Source organism: Anomaloglossus baeobatrachus, chromosome 7 (genome assembly GCF_048569485.1).
Source record: "Anomaloglossus baeobatrachus isolate aAnoBae1 chromosome 7, aAnoBae1.hap1, whole genome shotgun sequence".
Taxonomy (NCBI): Eukaryota; Metazoa; Chordata; class Amphibia; order Anura; family Aromobatidae; genus Anomaloglossus; species Anomaloglossus baeobatrachus.
Window position 1 is genome coordinate 145,132,982 of NC_134359.1, and position 16,093 is coordinate 145,149,074.

General features: G+C 47.0%; 1 protein-coding gene across 3 annotated transcripts in view; it reads right to left on the minus strand.

Moving 5' to 3' along the window:
* Positions 1-16,093, minus strand: part of LOC142245214 (glutaminase kidney isoform, mitochondrial-like) — a 1,837,395-nt gene that overhangs the window by 1,425,691 nt on the left and 395,611 nt on the right. For all 3 annotated transcript variants that reach the window (XM_075317734.1, XM_075317731.1, XM_075317733.1), the window contains exon 3: positions 15,570-15,691. In XM_075317734.1, coding sequence (XP_075173849.1) covers positions 15,570-15,691 — 122 coding nt within the window. The remainder of the gene's footprint in view (positions 1-15,569; positions 15,692-16,093) is intronic.

The following is a 16,093-nucleotide window of genomic DNA, read 5'->3' on the forward strand; positions in this document are numbered from 1 at the left end:
TCTGAGGTTTCTGGCACGTCTGGGGGTCATCAGAGGTCGTTCGGGAAGACTAGATGACAGGCCAGGTTCTGTTTGCAGGATGGGCCAATATTTGGTCAAGATGCCCCGCATGGTATCCCATTCCGAATTAAAGGTGGAAATAAATCGGATGGGCTGATTACCCTGTTTGTTAGAACTAGTATTAGAATTCCGCAGGAGCTGACTGCGGGGGGTGTACTTAGCCCGGTTATAGCCCCGCTTCACTGATCTATGGCTATAACCTCTTTGAAGGAACCTATTCCGTAGGTCACTGGCCTGTCCCTCAAATCTCCCCTCCGTGGAGCAGATCCGCCTCGCCCTAAGGTATTGACCAACCGGGATGGCCTGTATTGTAGATAGATTATGTGCTGACGTAGCGTGAAGTAGAGAATTCACAGCTGTTTCTTTCCTAGGGATGTCAGTCTGAAGCAGGCCAGTATGGTCTACCTCAAAACTGACATCCAAGAAGTCGATTTTACACGTACTGATCTTATATGTCAGCTTGATGTTTTTGGTGTTGGTGTTGAGTGAGTCCATAAATGATCTGAGGTCCTCCATTGTGCCCTGCCAAATAATAAACAAATCATCAATATAGCGGAGCCACATTTGCACATGGTCTGAGGCCCGCACGCCCCCGCACGCAAAAATGTCCCTCTCCCAGTACCCCAGGAACAGATTTGCGTACGAAGGCGCACAGGCCGCGCCCATGGCTGTGCCCCGCCTCTGAAGATAAAATTGATCTTTAAACGTAAAAAAATTGTGGGTCAGGACATAATGGAGGAGCTCCAAGATCAACTCACACAGGTGGTCATCCCGGTTGTCATTCCTCAGGTAGAAGTGGACCGCCTCCATACCTGCATCATGGCTGATGCAGGTATAGAGGGACTCCACGTCGGCCGTCACTATGATCATGTCAGACTCAACAAAGACCCCGTTCACCCTGTTGAGGACGTCCGTCGTGTCCCGGACAAAAGATGGCAGCGTCTCCACTATAGGCTTGAGATAATAGTCAATAAATTTACAAGCTGGTTCGCATAAGCCATCAATGCCGGACACGATCGGACGCCCCGATGGGTCAACGGGGTCTTTGTGAATCTTCGGTAAAAGGTAAAATGTTGGAATCCGGGGGACAGTACATTGAGACCCTCGAATACCTTTTTAGTAATAACACCCTCATCAAAGGCTTTAGAGAGGATCTTTTGTAATTGTGCAGAGAACAGAGTAAGGGGGCTGTGGTCAAGTCTGGAATAGGTGTCTTTATTCCTCAGTTGTTTAAATGCCTCTTTTTCATATTTTGCATTAGGCCAGATCACCACATTTCCCCCCTTGTCAGCCGTCTTAATCACCACGTCATCGAATGATTGTAATTGCTGTAAAGCAGCACGCTGTTGTTTCGTTAGGTTATCATTCTTACGCCGGGTGGAGACTTTTTTAAAATCATCCACAACCAGGCGAGTAAACATATCGATGGCGGGGCAGATAGACAAGGGGGGAAACTTAGTTGATCTTGGTATGATGGTACTTGGAAAGATACCTTGCTTAGCGGTTTCTTGTTCTTTCAAGAGGTCCTCCAAAATGGCCACAGCCTCCCTCTCTGCTGCCGTCTCCAAACCAGGTATAGTTGTCCTTTTGTTGTGCAACTTACTAAGTAATAGTCTGCGCGAGAAGAGGTTCAGGTCTTTCATAGCTAAAAAGAAATTGAAGCCGTTAGTTGGTGCAAAAGTGAGGCCCCGCGATAATACCTCAACCTGGATATCAGTGAGGGAATGATCCGAGAGGTTAATCACCTGTAGTTCGTGCTTTTTCTGACCCGATCTTGTATTGGTTGTACTCGCCTTGGGGTTCGTATTTTGGAATCCCTTGGCTCTCCTGGGTAGAGTCCTCAGATCATAACCCCCACTGGTTGCCAGGTGTTCAACATCATCGTGGTTACTTTCATCTGAGGTATATGATTTAACAGATGTGGACCTGGATCTAGATCTCGAGTTAGACCTAAATCCTCCTTTCGGCCTCTGAAAAGAACCTCTCCATTTGTATACCTGGTTGGTGGCTAAATCATTTAAGGCGGGCTTTGCACGTTGCAACATCGGTAACAATGTGTTACCGATGCTGCAGCGATAGTCCCGCCCCCGTCGCACGTTCGATATATAGTGAAAGCTGCCGTAGCGATTATTATCGCTACGGCAGCTTTACACGCACATACCTGCCGTGCGACGTCCCTCTGGCCGGGAGGAGGCGGGTCGTGCGGCGTCACAGTGACGTCACACGGCAGGCGGCCAATTGAAGTGGAGGGGCGGAGATGAGCAGGATGTAAACATCCCGCCCACCTCCGTCCTTCTCATTGCAGCCGGGAGGCAGGTAAGGTGAAGTTCCTCGCTCCTGCGGCTTCACACACAGCGATGTGTGCTGCCGCAGGAGCGAGGAACTACATCGTACCTGTCGCTCCCCCGGCATTATGGAAATGTCGGAGGCTGCAGCGATGATACGATGACGACGATTTTGCGCTCGTTCATCGTATCATCTAGGATTTACACACTACGACATCGCAAGTGACGCCGGATGTGCGTCACTTTCGATTTGACCCCACCGACATCGCACCTGCGATGTCGTAGTGTGCAAAGCCCGCCTAAGTCTCTGCGAACCTTTTTGTATTTGAGAGTACGGGTATCCCGTTCCCATTTCAAAAGATCCTTCTCTACATCGTCTTCAAATTTCTTCAAAGGCTCGCCTGTCAGCCCATTATTGATCACCTCCTGCAATCCTTCCAATTCGTTCTCTAGACTCTTCAAATTAGAGTCATTAAGGCCCACAAGTAATCCAATGAAGCCAATGGAGCACTGGGTGGCCAACTCCTCCCACTTATTCTTAAAGGTTTCATCCTCTACAGGAAAAGAAGGTGAAACTTCTTGGATGTCAGTTTTGAGGTAGACCATACTGGTCTGCTTCAGACTGACATCCATAGGAAAGAAACAGCTGTGAATTCTCTACTTCACGCTACGTCAGCACATAATTTATCTACAATACAGGCCATCCCGGTTGGTCAATACCTTAGGGCAAGGCGGATCTGCTCCACGGAGGAGAAATTTGAGGGACAGGCCAGTGACCTACGGAATAGGTTCCTTCAAAGAGGTTATAGCCATAGATCAGTGAAGCGGGGCTATAACCGGGCTAAGTACACCCCCCGCAGTCAGCTCCTGCGGAATTCTAATACTAGTTCTAACAAACAGGGTAATCAGCCCATCCGATTTATTTCCACCTTTAATTCGGAATGGGATACCATGCGGGGCATCTTGACCAAATATTGGCCCATCCTGCAGACAGTACCTGGCCTGTCATCTAGTCTTCCCGAACGACCTCTGATGACCCCCAGATGTGCCAGAAACCTCAGAGACCTACTCGTCCATAGCCATTATGCACTTAAACCGAAAAGACTATTTGGACATAACCGTCCGATCAAGGGGTCATATCCATGCGGCCACTGTCTCGCTTGCAGCAATGTCTCTTGCTGTTCCACATTTACATCTAGAGACGGAACACGTGAATTTAATATCAATCACTACATTTCATGTGGGAGCTCCCATGTGGTGTATTATGCCACATGTGGGTGCTCCAAAATATACGTCGGACTTACCTCACGTGAACTTCGGGTGAGGGTTAGGGAACATGTGAGAGACATTGCTGCGGCGAGGGTGGCGGTGGATGTTACTTCCTTGAAGACTTTACCGAGACATTTTCGTCAATACCACAACTGTGACGCTGGGTCTCTGAGGGTACGCGGTATTGATCTGGTACACGGAGGCATCAGAGGGGGCAACACAAAGAAAGTGTTGGCCCAAAGGGAAGCTAGATGGATAGTTATGCTTGATACCCTGAGCCCGAAAGGCCTGAATGAAAGTTTGAGCTTTTCCTCCTTTTTATAAAACCTCTATGCCATCTTCTTTATACTGGCGGGCACACATGGATGTGCACATGTAATCTCTGTGCACATTCATGTTTACATATGTGTTTATATTCTGGAAATTTCCCCCTGTTTTTATATTTGTTTTTATTCTGTATATTTTTTTGTATATTTATTTATTCATCTTTTCACCCGGCAGTGCCCTTTATTCCTGTGGATTTGGAAATTTGCCATCTTTTTTCCTGTTCTCGACCCATAGATTCTAATCGGAATGGATTATCCATATGGATGCATTATAAAGAATTTTTCCCATGTGAAGATGTACTCATAGTATTTTGGACCTTATACTATTTTGTAACCGTTACGTTTCTTTTATCATTATATATAACATTTATTCATTTACCTTTTGTATATGTCCGACCACTTTGTGTCGGATGTGCGCATGCCTGGCTTGGTCGCCTCCTCCTGCCTCCGCCGCGGCGTCTCATGGGCCTGCGTGTGCGTCCTGGTTGCTGGGGTGACCGGACGCCCACGTGGATCTTGACGTCGGCGGTGGGTGTATGTGATGGGTGATGCAGCCACGCATGCGCCGCACCTAAAGAACACATTGGTCGTGAACGCCGGTCATGTGACCGCGCATATGCCCATAAAAGGGCCCTGTCGTCATATTACCGCATCATCCATGAGTAAGCAAACATAAGATAGCGAAACGTACGTCGGATGTCCTGGGGGTTTCCCTGTCCACCGCCTGCCTGTTCCAGTGCTACACCTGACTGGTAAATATAGACCTCCCCGGTTTTTCTCCCTCCCTCTTACTGGGATTTACCGTTTGCCATTTGGCTGATCCAATAGTTTGGAGGTTACCCTGGGAGCACTGACTTGGTGTATTACCAGCACTGGTTTAGGCTTTTTCCACCTCCCCTTACTTGTCACAATATGTTTGCAGCTTTTACTGTATGTCATAATCTTGCACTTTGTCTGATACTGATTTTAATTTCTGTGATTAATAAAGCTGGTTTAATCCTCTTTTTCTGAAACACTCCTGACTCCTCTTGTTTCTAATAAGGCTTTATGATGGTAGGAGCTGGGGTTGCTGCTCTGTATGTGCGCCTGGTGTGATAGCGCATTCTTGTGTACACTGAGCCATAAGGGGAATTGTCTCAGCTCTGCCCGACAGGCTATGTTTGAGGTGCTGTGATGGACTTGGAGGAGATATTTACAAAACTCCTTGTGGAAGGCTTCGGTTGGGCTGAAATCCCACTTTGTGTGGTCTGGGTAGGTCACTGTGCCCCATACCTCACTGCCATACAGCAGTATAGGGGTGATGACGCTGTCAAATATCTTGAGCCAAACTCTCACAGGTGGTTTGAGGTGGTACAATTGTCTTCTGATGGCGTAGAAGTTTCTGCACGCTTTTCCTTTCAGGGCTTCTGCTGCTTGCTTGATACTCCCATTATTGCTTAGCTCCAAACCGAGATAGGTATAGTTGCTGCTCTTCTCTTCTGAAACACCATAACTTTGGTCTTCTTTTGATTGATAGGAAGCGCCCATGTGGTGCTGAATATTTCCAGTACTGCCAGGCTATCTTGGAGGCCTCTTTTTGTTGGGGAGAGTGGCAGGAGGTCATCTGCATACAGCAGAAACTTCACCTCTCGGTCATGCAGACTGAGGCCTGGAGTGGGGGGAGGACTCTATAGCTGCTGCTAGTCCATTTATATAGATAATGAATAGAGTTGGGCTCAGGCTGCAGCCCTGTGTGACCCCATGGCCCTGTCGGAAGAAGGCCGTCTTCTTCCCGTTCACCTTCACCGGTTCTCAGTGTATGAGCTCTTGATCCCGTCGTAGGTTCTGCCACCTATTTCACTCTCCAGAAGTTTCAGGAACAGGCCAGGGTGCCACACTGAGTCAAATGCCTTTTTGAAGTCCAGGAAGCATGCAAATATTTTCCCCTGTTTTTTGCTGTGGACGTGGGTCTTGATGAGGCTGTGCAGGGTGTAGATGTGATCGGTGGTGCGGTGGTTTGCATGAACCCGGCTTGGCTTCTGCTGAGGATGTCACCCTGGGTGAGGAAGGCGATAATCCTTTTATTAATGATGCTGTTAAAAAGTTTTCCAAGTATGCTGTTGACACAGATTCCTCTGTAGTTTGCTGGATCATGTCGGTCTCCATTCTTGTAGATGGGTGTTATGAGAATTTGATTTCAACTTTGATGGTAGTAGCCGGCACTCAGGGCATGGGTGAATAGTTTTGGCAGTGCTGCATGAATGTCTGGGGAACTGTATTTGATCATCTCAGGCAGGATGCAGTCACTGCCCCGGACTTCTTACATTGTAGCAGTTTGATTGTCTTTTTTTTCCAGCACACTGATTGGTATGTCCAGAGCATTTTGAAAGTCCTTGATTGTCTCCTCCATGCTCCTAGGTTTAGTTGTTAGATGCTCCTGTTCTGGGGTTAGGTCTTATTCTGGGATATTCTTGTAGAGGCCCTTGAAGTAGCTGTGCCAGATGTTGCCATTTTGAATGTGGAGGGTGCTTTGCTTGGGATTTGTGCCGATATGACTCCATTTGTCCCAGAATGAGTTGTCCTGGAGGGAGTCTACGAGCTGCTGCAATGTGTGGGAGATGTGCTTCTGTTTTTTTTCTCCTTGAGGGTTCGCTTGTATTGCCTCTGTAGGGTGTCATGGGCCATTCTTAGCTCCTTGTTGTTGGGATCTCTGTGTTTTTTATTTGAGGCTACCCTTAGGGAATTGCACAGTGCCTTGCATTTTTTGTTGAACCATTTTTGGCCTTGTTTATTTGTAGGTCTGTTGGAGTTGGTCCTTCTGAGGCCTGCTAGCTCTGCCATGGTATATAGGATGTTATTAAAGTCGTTTACTGCCAGGTTGACCCCTTGCTGGTTTGATGTATAGGATTTTGTGTGAAAGTTTACAAGCAGCTCTTTAATCTCTGCTCTTTTGGTCATGTTGGTGTATTCAATGGCTAACTATATGGGCCACTTGAAGGATGGTGTCAAGTTGTGGAGACAGCTCAAGTGGGGCTTTTGTGTGGGTGACTTGTCCATGGATCTTATGTACAGCAGTGTCTGGTTGTGGTCTGACATGTGGGTGTCAGGGGTGACTATGAAGGCATTTAGGTTTGCTGGGTCTATGTCTGTTATGGCATAATCCACCACACTGCTGCCCATGTGGGAGTTTAGTGTAAATCTCCCTAATGAGTCACCCCTGATGCGCCCGTTCAGTATAAACAGCCCCAAGCTCCGGCACAGGTTCAGCAGGATTCTGCCGCTTTTATTCACCACTCTGTCATAGCTGTTTCTTGTTGTCTGTACTGAGTCTCTGTAAAAGGGCTCATCTCCCAGAACGTATGCGTTTCTGTCAGGTGACAGATAGTCCTTCTCTGTACCTGTCCTGGCATTCAGGTCTCCACAGATGAGCACCTTACCTTTGGACTGGAATTGGGCAGCCTGACTCTGAAGCTCCTTGTAGATGTCCAACTTAAAGTATGGGGATTCTGATGGAGGGATGTAGGCTGCACAGAGGTAGATGTCCTGCTGAGAAGTGAGGCTGGAGCTGCTTATCCTTATCCAGATATGGTTTTCTCTTCTTTTTATTGCCTTGATATGTTCTTGCATCTCCTCCTTGTACCATATTAGTATGCCCCCTGAGCAATGGCCTTGTTCGGTGTTCTTGTTTTTCTGGGCGAAGACAGAAAATTCCCTGTATCCCATGGGTGCGAGAGATTCCTCCTCTGCCCGGGCCCATGTCTCCAGGAGGATCTGGATGTCAATGTTCTTTAGCCTTTGTTTGAAGTCTGGGCCATTTGTCTTGGACTCAAAAGCTGAGGCATTCAGTCCTTGAATGTCCCAGCTGCTGATAACTAAGGATGTCATATTTAGTCGATATACCTTATAATGAGGAAGGATAGATTTTCATAGGACATAACCGGATTTAGTGGTGGGTTTGGGTGGCATATTTTAGTAGTGTCCCAAGAGTTTGCTGCACAATGTGTTGAGCAACGTCCTTATTTCTGCCATGTTGCTGCCCTCTGTTGCTTTGTATTGACATTCTGGGGCATGTGGTTTTGTGTACTTCTGCCCTCTCTGTGGACTCTCTCCGGGGATCTCTGTGGGCTGCCATCTGTTTGGAAGGCGTCTTGCTTGTGGTCTTGGAGATCTGTTTAGAACTATATCCTTGAGCTCTTTTGCTAGATGGCTGACTTCTTGTTTATTGAGGTGTTTGTAGTCATAGAGGTGATGAAGTGTTATTTCGGGGTGTCTTGCCAACTGTATGTTTGGTGTTGAGATAATACTGGCCTGGCAGCTAGCTCAGAGTTGATTTGCTGGGTTATTTGTTGGTGTATATCTTTCCTTGGAAGCAGGGCAGACAGGATTATTTTGGATCTGGGGAATTTTTGCTGGGCTGCTATTGTGAGTTTTGATAGTTCCTGAGTGACTGTCTCTTGGTGGATATTGTTTGACCCTGTGTGTAGTATGAGGTGTGTGGGCTTGGTGAAGTATGGGTTACTGATCAGCTCCTCTGCTTGTGGCATCGTTGAGCAGCGAATTTTCATAACCCGAGCCCTTGGAAACAGTCTCTTAGTGTCCAGGTATTTCCCATTTGAGTCTATTATAAGGACTATATCAGGATCCAGTGTTTTATTTGGGCCATTGGTTTTCTGTGTGTTGGGTCTTTGAGTGTTGGTTGCCCCTGTTTGTTGTGATGATGGCGCTGTATTTTCGTTGCTAGGGTTGATGGTAGGGGTTTCCTTTGTATTGTTGGGTCCAGGGGTGTTGGATACCCTGATTTTCTGTGCTGGTGGGGCTGTATTTTTATTTCTGGGGTTGTCTGTAGAGTCCGTCTGGCTGAGGTTGTGGCAGGTCTGTGATATATCTGGCACCAGGGTAGTTGCTGCAGTGTTTATACTTTGAGGTGCCCTCTCTATTTTTTGTTGTAGGGTTGAGGATTTTAGCTGGGTTATTTCTTCTTTGAGGTATGCATTTTCTTCCTGCAGCCCTTGAAGTGACCTTTGCAATTCCTACAGGTCTGTTTTCACCCTTGATATTTCCCCCCTCAGTTGGTCATTTGCATTTTTCTCACCTTGGCTTCTTTAAAATTCTTCTTTGAATTGAATAAACTCTTGCGGTGTATAACCTGTATTATTTGCGGTGTAAAACCTGTATTATGTAAAATCTTAATAAAAACTTATTGAAATAAAAAAAAAAAGAATTGAATAAACTGTTTTCTAATTGGTACAAGCAGTCTATGAGCATATCCCTGGGGGGTTGTGATGGTCATGATGTAGATGGGGCTCGGGGGTGGCTGGAGATTCTGCCTGCTGTGGTTTTGTCACTTGTGATTATGCTTCCTCTCTGTGTCAGGGTTTTCACTTGGTTTATATTGTGCTGGAATTGTTGATGAAATCCCTCCATTTTTGGTTCCGTTCCTTGGACCATGATAGTTCCAGTGCTATAAATGTTTATGGAGAAATTATAGGTCTCAGGGTCCTCCTCATCCTGTACTCTAATTTGTTTGCCCCTGCTAATGCCTTATGTTTTGATATTCTTGTAATGTTTGCTGAGAGTCTGGTCCCAGGCTTTATGGTGCCCTGAGTAGAATAACAGATTTGTTTTTTCCCCCTGTTCATTATGCTGGGTTTACACACTGAGACTTTCTAGCGATCCAACCTGCGATCTCAACCTAGCCGGGATCGCTACAAAGTCTCTGGTGAGCTGTCAAACAGGCAGACCTGGCCAACGACCTAACAGCGATCCGGACCTGCAGAGCGACTAGCTGGTCGTTGGGGACAGCAGGTGAACTTCACCCGACTTCATTTAATGCCGCGCGGCTCTGTGTGCCGTGTAAATAAATAAATAATTAAAAAATCCGGCGTGCGGTCCCCCCCTATTTTAATACCAGCCAGTTAAAGCCATACGGCTGCAGGCTGGTATTCTCAGGATGGGGAGCCCCACGTTATGGGGAGCCCCCCAGCCTAACAATATCAGCCAGCAGACTCCCAGAATTGCCGCATTCATTAGATGTGACAGATCTGGGACTGTACCCGGCTCTTCCCGATTTGCCCTGGTGCGTTGGCAAATCGGGGTAATAAGGAGTTATTGGCAGCCCATAGCTGCCAATAAGTCCAAGATTAATCATGTCAGGCATCACCCCGAGATACCTTCCATGATTAATCTGTAAATTACAGTTAAAAAACACACACCCGAAAAATCCTTTATTAGAAATAAAAAACACAAACACATTCCCTCATTACCAATTTATTACCCACAACAAAGCCCTCCTTGTCCGGCGTAATCCACGGTCCTCCAACGTCGCATCCAGCTCTGCTGCATGCAGGTGACAGGAGCAGCAGAAGACACAGCCGCTCCTGTCACCTGCACGCAGCTAATGAAGAGAGCCGTGTGATCGGCTGAGCTGTCACTGAGGTTACCTGGATCCAGCGGTGGCCGCGGGTAACCTCAGTGACAGCAGCTGATCACCTCATTTGCTGGTGATTTCCCCCCCTCTCTCATACTCACCGATCCCCGATCACCGGCGCTGCACGGCGTTCACACTGCTCCGGCGGCTTTTCCTTTTTTGAAAAAGCCGGCCGCTCATTAAACAATCTCGTATTCCCTGCTTTCCCCGCCCACCGGCAAATGTGATTGGTTGCAGTGAGACACGCCCACACGCTGAGTGACAGCTGTGTCACTGCACCCAATCACAGCAGCCGGTGGGCGTGTCTATACTGTGCAGTAAAATAAATAAATAAATAATTAAAAAATCCGGCGTGCGGTCCCCCCCTATTTTAATACCAGCCAGATAAAGCCATACGGCTGCAGGCTGGTATTCTCAGGATGGGGAGCCCCACGTTATGGGGAGCCCCCCAGCCTAACAATATCAGTCAGCAGCCGCCCAGAATTGCCGCATACATTAGATGCGACAGTTCTGGGGCTGTACCCGGCTCTTCCCGATTTGCCCTGGTGCGTTGGCAAATCAGGGTAATAAGGAGTTATTGGCAGCCCATAGCTGCCAATAAGTCCTAGATTAATCATGTCAGGCGTCTATGAGACACCCTCCATGATTAATCTGTAAATTACAGTTAAAAAACACACACACCCGAAAAATCCTTTTATTAGAAATAAAAAACACTAACAAATTCCCTCATTACCAATTTATTACCCACAACAAAGCCCTCCTTGTCCGGCGTACTCCACGGTCCTCCAGCGTCGCATCCAGCTCTGCTGCATGCAGGTGACAGGAGCAGCAGAATACACAGCCGCTCCTGTCACCTGCATGCAGCTAATGAAGACAGCCGTGTGATCGGCTGAGCTGTCACTGAGGTTACCTGGATCCAGCGGTGGATGCAGCGGTGGCCGCGGGTAACCTCAGTGACAGCTCAGCTGATCGCGCTACTCACCTCATTTGCTGCGTGGAGCTGACCGGAGCGGCGGTGAGTAGCGCGATCAGCTGAGCTGTCACTGAGGTTACCCGCGGCCACCACTGGATCCAGGTAACCTCAGTGACAGCTCAGCCGATCACACGGCTCTCTTCATTAGCTGCGTGCAGGTGATAGGAGCGGCTGTGTATTCTGCTGCTCCTGTCACCTGCATGCAGCAGAGCTGGATGCGACGCTGGAGGACCGTGGAGTACGCCGGACAAGGAGGGCTTTGTTGTGGGTAATAAATTGGTAATGAGGGTATGTTTGTGTTTTTTATTTCTAATAAAGGATTTTTCGGGTGTGTGTTTTTTAACTGTAATTTACAGATTAATCATGGAGGGTGTCTCATAGACGCCTGACATGATTAATCTAGGACTTATTGGCAGCTATGGGCTGCCAATAACTCCTTATTACCCCGATTTGCCAACGCACCAGGGCAAATCGGGAAGAGCCGGGTACAGTCCCAGAACTGTCGCATCTAATGTATGCGGCAATTCTGGGCGGCTGCTGACTGATATTGTTAGGCTGGGGGGCTCCCCATAACGTGGAGCTCCCCATCCTGAGAATACCAGCCTGCAGCCGTATGGCTTTATCTGGCTGGTATTAAAATTGGGGGGGACCTCACGCCGGATTTTTTAATTATTTATTTATTTATTTTACTGCACAGTATAGACACGCCCACCGGCTGCTGTGATTGGGTGCAGTGACACAGCTGTCACTCAGCGTGTGGGCGTGTCTCACTGCAACCAATCATATTTGCCGGTGGGCGGGGAAAAGCAGGGAATACGAGATTGTTTAATGAGCGGCCGGCTTTTTCAAAAAAGGAAAAGCCGCTGGAGCAGAGTGAACGCCGTGCAGCGCCGGTGATCGGGGATCGATGAGTATGAGAGAGGGGGGGACACTTCAGTCACTCGGGGGATTAGCGGTCACCGGTGAATCCTTCACCGGTGACCGCTAATCAGGACGCTACACAGACAGAGCCGCGGAGTCGCTGTAAAGTCCCCTTTACACACTGAAACTTGCTAGCGATGCATGCTGCACAGCGGGAAACAAAGGACCTAGGAATGGTCCTGAACGATTTGTAGCGATCACAACTTCACAGCAGGGGCCAGGTCGCTGATAGGTTTCACACACTGCAATGTCGCTGGGGAGGTCGCTGTAATGTCAAAAAACCGGTGACGTTACAGCGATGTCGTTTGCGATGTTGCAGTGTGTAAACCCAGTTTTAAAGTCTATTAGTAGTGTCTCTGGGTTTTTCTTGATAGTATTCATTTTTATGGCTTATCTGGCTTCCTTGGATCTGGCATTCTCAGGGAAGGTTATCACTAATGTGTCAGGCCCCCTGCTGGCTCCAGTTGCCTTCTCCAGGTCTCCTGTATTGACAACAGTGCAATCCTCGTGTTGTTTCATTTTAAAGGTCTTTCTTTTATATTTTCTAATGCATAATATACGATCAATTCTTATTTTAGCACTGTGTTAGCATGGAGCCCTTACCTTGTGGATGCGCTGTGCTGGTAGGGTTTGATGGTGGTCTGTTTTCTGGGTTTCCACTAGGCAATCTTGTCCTCCTTTTGCAGCTTTGTATTATTTTTTTCCTGTGATTTTTCTTGTCATTGCTAAAAATCCTTAAAATTTTTGTGCGGGGTCTTTACTATTCCTTCATATCTGTAGATTTCCGTATTATGTCCTCCAATCTGCTCATTATAAGGTATAAACTCTGGTTTAATTAGGAGCTCATCTTACAGTGTCCTGCTCCTTCAGTGTCCACTCTCTATCTCTTCCTCTTTCCCTGTCTGTCTTTCTACCAGTCTCTCCCTCTCCCACTTTCCCTGTCTGTCTTTCTCCCACTCTCCCTCTTTCCCTGTCTGTCTTTCTCCCACTCTCCCTCTTTCCCTGTCTGTCTTTCTCCCACTCTCTCACTCTCCACATTTCCCTGCTTGTGTTTCTCCCACTCTACCCACTCTCTCTCTTTCCTGGTCTGTCATTCTCCCATTCTCTCACTTTCCCTCTTTCCTTGTCAGTCTTTCTACCACTCTCTTACTCTCCCTATTCCTGTTGGTCTTTCTCCCACTCTCCCTCTTTCCCTGTCTGTCTTTCTCCCACTCTCCCTCTTTCCCTGTCTGTCTTTCTCCCACTCTCTCACTCTCCACATTTCCCTGCTTGTGTTTCTCCCACTCTACCCACTCTCTCTCTTTCCTGGTCTGTCATTCTCCCATTCTCTCACTTTCCCTCTTTCCTTGTCAGTCTTTCTACCACTCTCTTACTCTCCCTATTCCTGTTGGTCTTTCTCCCACTCTCCCTCTTTCCCTGCATGTCTTTCTCCCACACGCCGTCTTTCCCTGTCTGTGTTTCCCCCACTCTACCAGTCTCTCTTTCTTCCACTCTCCTAGTCTGTCTTTCTCCCACTCTATCCACTCTCCCTCTTTCCCCGTCTGTCTTTCTCCCACTCTCTCACTCTCCACATTTCCCTGCTTGTGTTTCACCCACACTACTCACTCTCCCTCTTTCCCGGTCTGTCTTTTCCCATTCTCCCTCTTTCCCTGTCTGTCTTTCTCCCACTCTACCCACTCTCCCTCTTTCCCAGTCTGTCCTTCTCCTCCTCTCCCACTCTCCCTGTCTGTCTTTGTCCCACTCTCCCTCTTTCACTTTCTGTCTTTCTTCCACTCTCTCACTCTCCACATTTCCCTGCCTGTCTTTCTCCCACTCTTTCACTCTCCCAATTTCCCTGTCTGTCTTTTTCCCACTCTCCTACTCTCTCACTCTCCCACGTTTCCTGTCTTTCTCCCACTCTCGCTTTTCCCTGTTTGTCTTTCTCCACCTGTCCCTCTTTGTCTTTCCCCCACGCTCCCTCTTTCCCTGTCTTTCTCCCCCTCCACCTCTTTCCCCATCTGTCTTTCTCCCCATTCACCTCTTTCCCCATCTGTCTTTCTCCCTCTCTTTCACCATTTGTCTTTCTCCCATTCTCCCTCTTTCCCTGTCTGTCTTTCTCCCACTCCACCCACCCTTCCTCTTTCCCTGTCGGTCTTTCTCCCACTCTCTCTTTCCCTGTCTGTCTTTCTCCCACTCTCCCTCTTTCCCTGTCTGTCTTTATCCCACTTTACCCACTTTCCCTATTTCCCTGTCTGTCTTTCTCCCACTTTCACTGTCTGTTTTTCTCCAACTCTCTGTCCATCTCTGTCAGTCTCTGTCTCTCTGTGTTTCCTTGTCTGTCTGACTGTCTCTCTTCATCTTTCTTTGTCTGTTTGTCTGTCTCTCTACCATCTCTCCACCGATATCATATTACCTCATACATCAGCTTTTTATACTAAGAATATTCTTTCTTGCCTATAGCAACCAATCAGAGCTAATAATGACCCTGTAGTGGTGTCTCTGTGTTTCTCTGTCTGTCTTTGTCTGTCTCTACCAATATCATATTACCTCACACATAAGCTGTCTTAAACTAAGAATATCCTTCGTTGCCTATAGCAACCAATCAGAGCTCCTATAATGAATTTAGCTCTCACCTCCATTGACTTTAATGTAAGCAGGTTTTTTGGCAAATAACTGTAAAGCACAGGGTTACATTTTCCCCTCAAAACATATTCTATGGCATTCCCTGAGTCAAGTGAGGTGTCTGTAAATGTGACGGGGCGGATTCCATTAGCGGACATACACACACATATACACATACATACACTCAGCTTTATATATTAGATTTTAAATACTTCTGAGAATTTTTGCAATGCCCTTGTCGCTAATGGGAGGGATTATACAATTTTGATCAACATTGTACAGTAAGTAACTCATGTTTTACGTATGCAGCCTATAGTGGAGTTTGTGTACTCATTAAAGACATTGTCCGTTACTGAAAAATCCCTTAAATACCTCACATAATAAAGAAAAAAAACCTTACACTCCTCTCTTGGAGAGGTGGTGTTCCTGTGATGTCAGGGCTGTTATTCCAGCAGTCACATGAAAAATTCATGTCATGTAACCACTATAGACAATCAGTGACTGATAAATTAGCTGCAATGCTGACAGTTCCATTGGAAAGAACAGTTCTGTTTAACAGAAGAGTGAAAGCTGAAGCTGAGCAACAGTGGCTGACTGACTGATTTCAGAAATCTCATTCACCTTGTAAAGACAGTAAAATGCTGTGTTTTTCATGGGAAAAATTAGGCAAAAATGTGATTTGTGAACAAAGCCATAACAAGATTGTTAAGTAGAATTCAGGTATTTACTTTTTGAAGAGTTCTTTGTCCAGCATTACTCCATCTGATGAAGTTTGTAGGGTAAGTCTCAACATGTCCATGCATTCTTTAAGCCTTGGATCAGAAGTGCGTAAACCAGTAGACTTTAATGCCTGCAAAAAAACGAAAACAATAGCATTAAGGCAATTCTAATCTTGCAGACATATATCTCAACTCTACTGTGTGCCATGGAAAGTGACCCTGGGGTACAAGGATACAGATTTATAAGTGACTACCTGTAGAAGCCGGTGTTGCCCAGAATAGTAACTATATCTCTCTCTCCCAACTCTTCCTCTCACTCTCTCTCTCCCACTCTTCCTCTCACTGTCTCTCTCCCACTCCCCTTCTTACCACTAAAATCATATTAACTAACACATAAGCTGTCTTACACTAAGAAAGTCCTTCCTTGCCTATAGCAATCAATCAGAGCTCCTTGACCTGTAACAAAATAAAAGCAGAGCTGTGATTGCTTGCTATGAGCCACCTGATAAATATCCAGGCTAAAGGCCACTTCA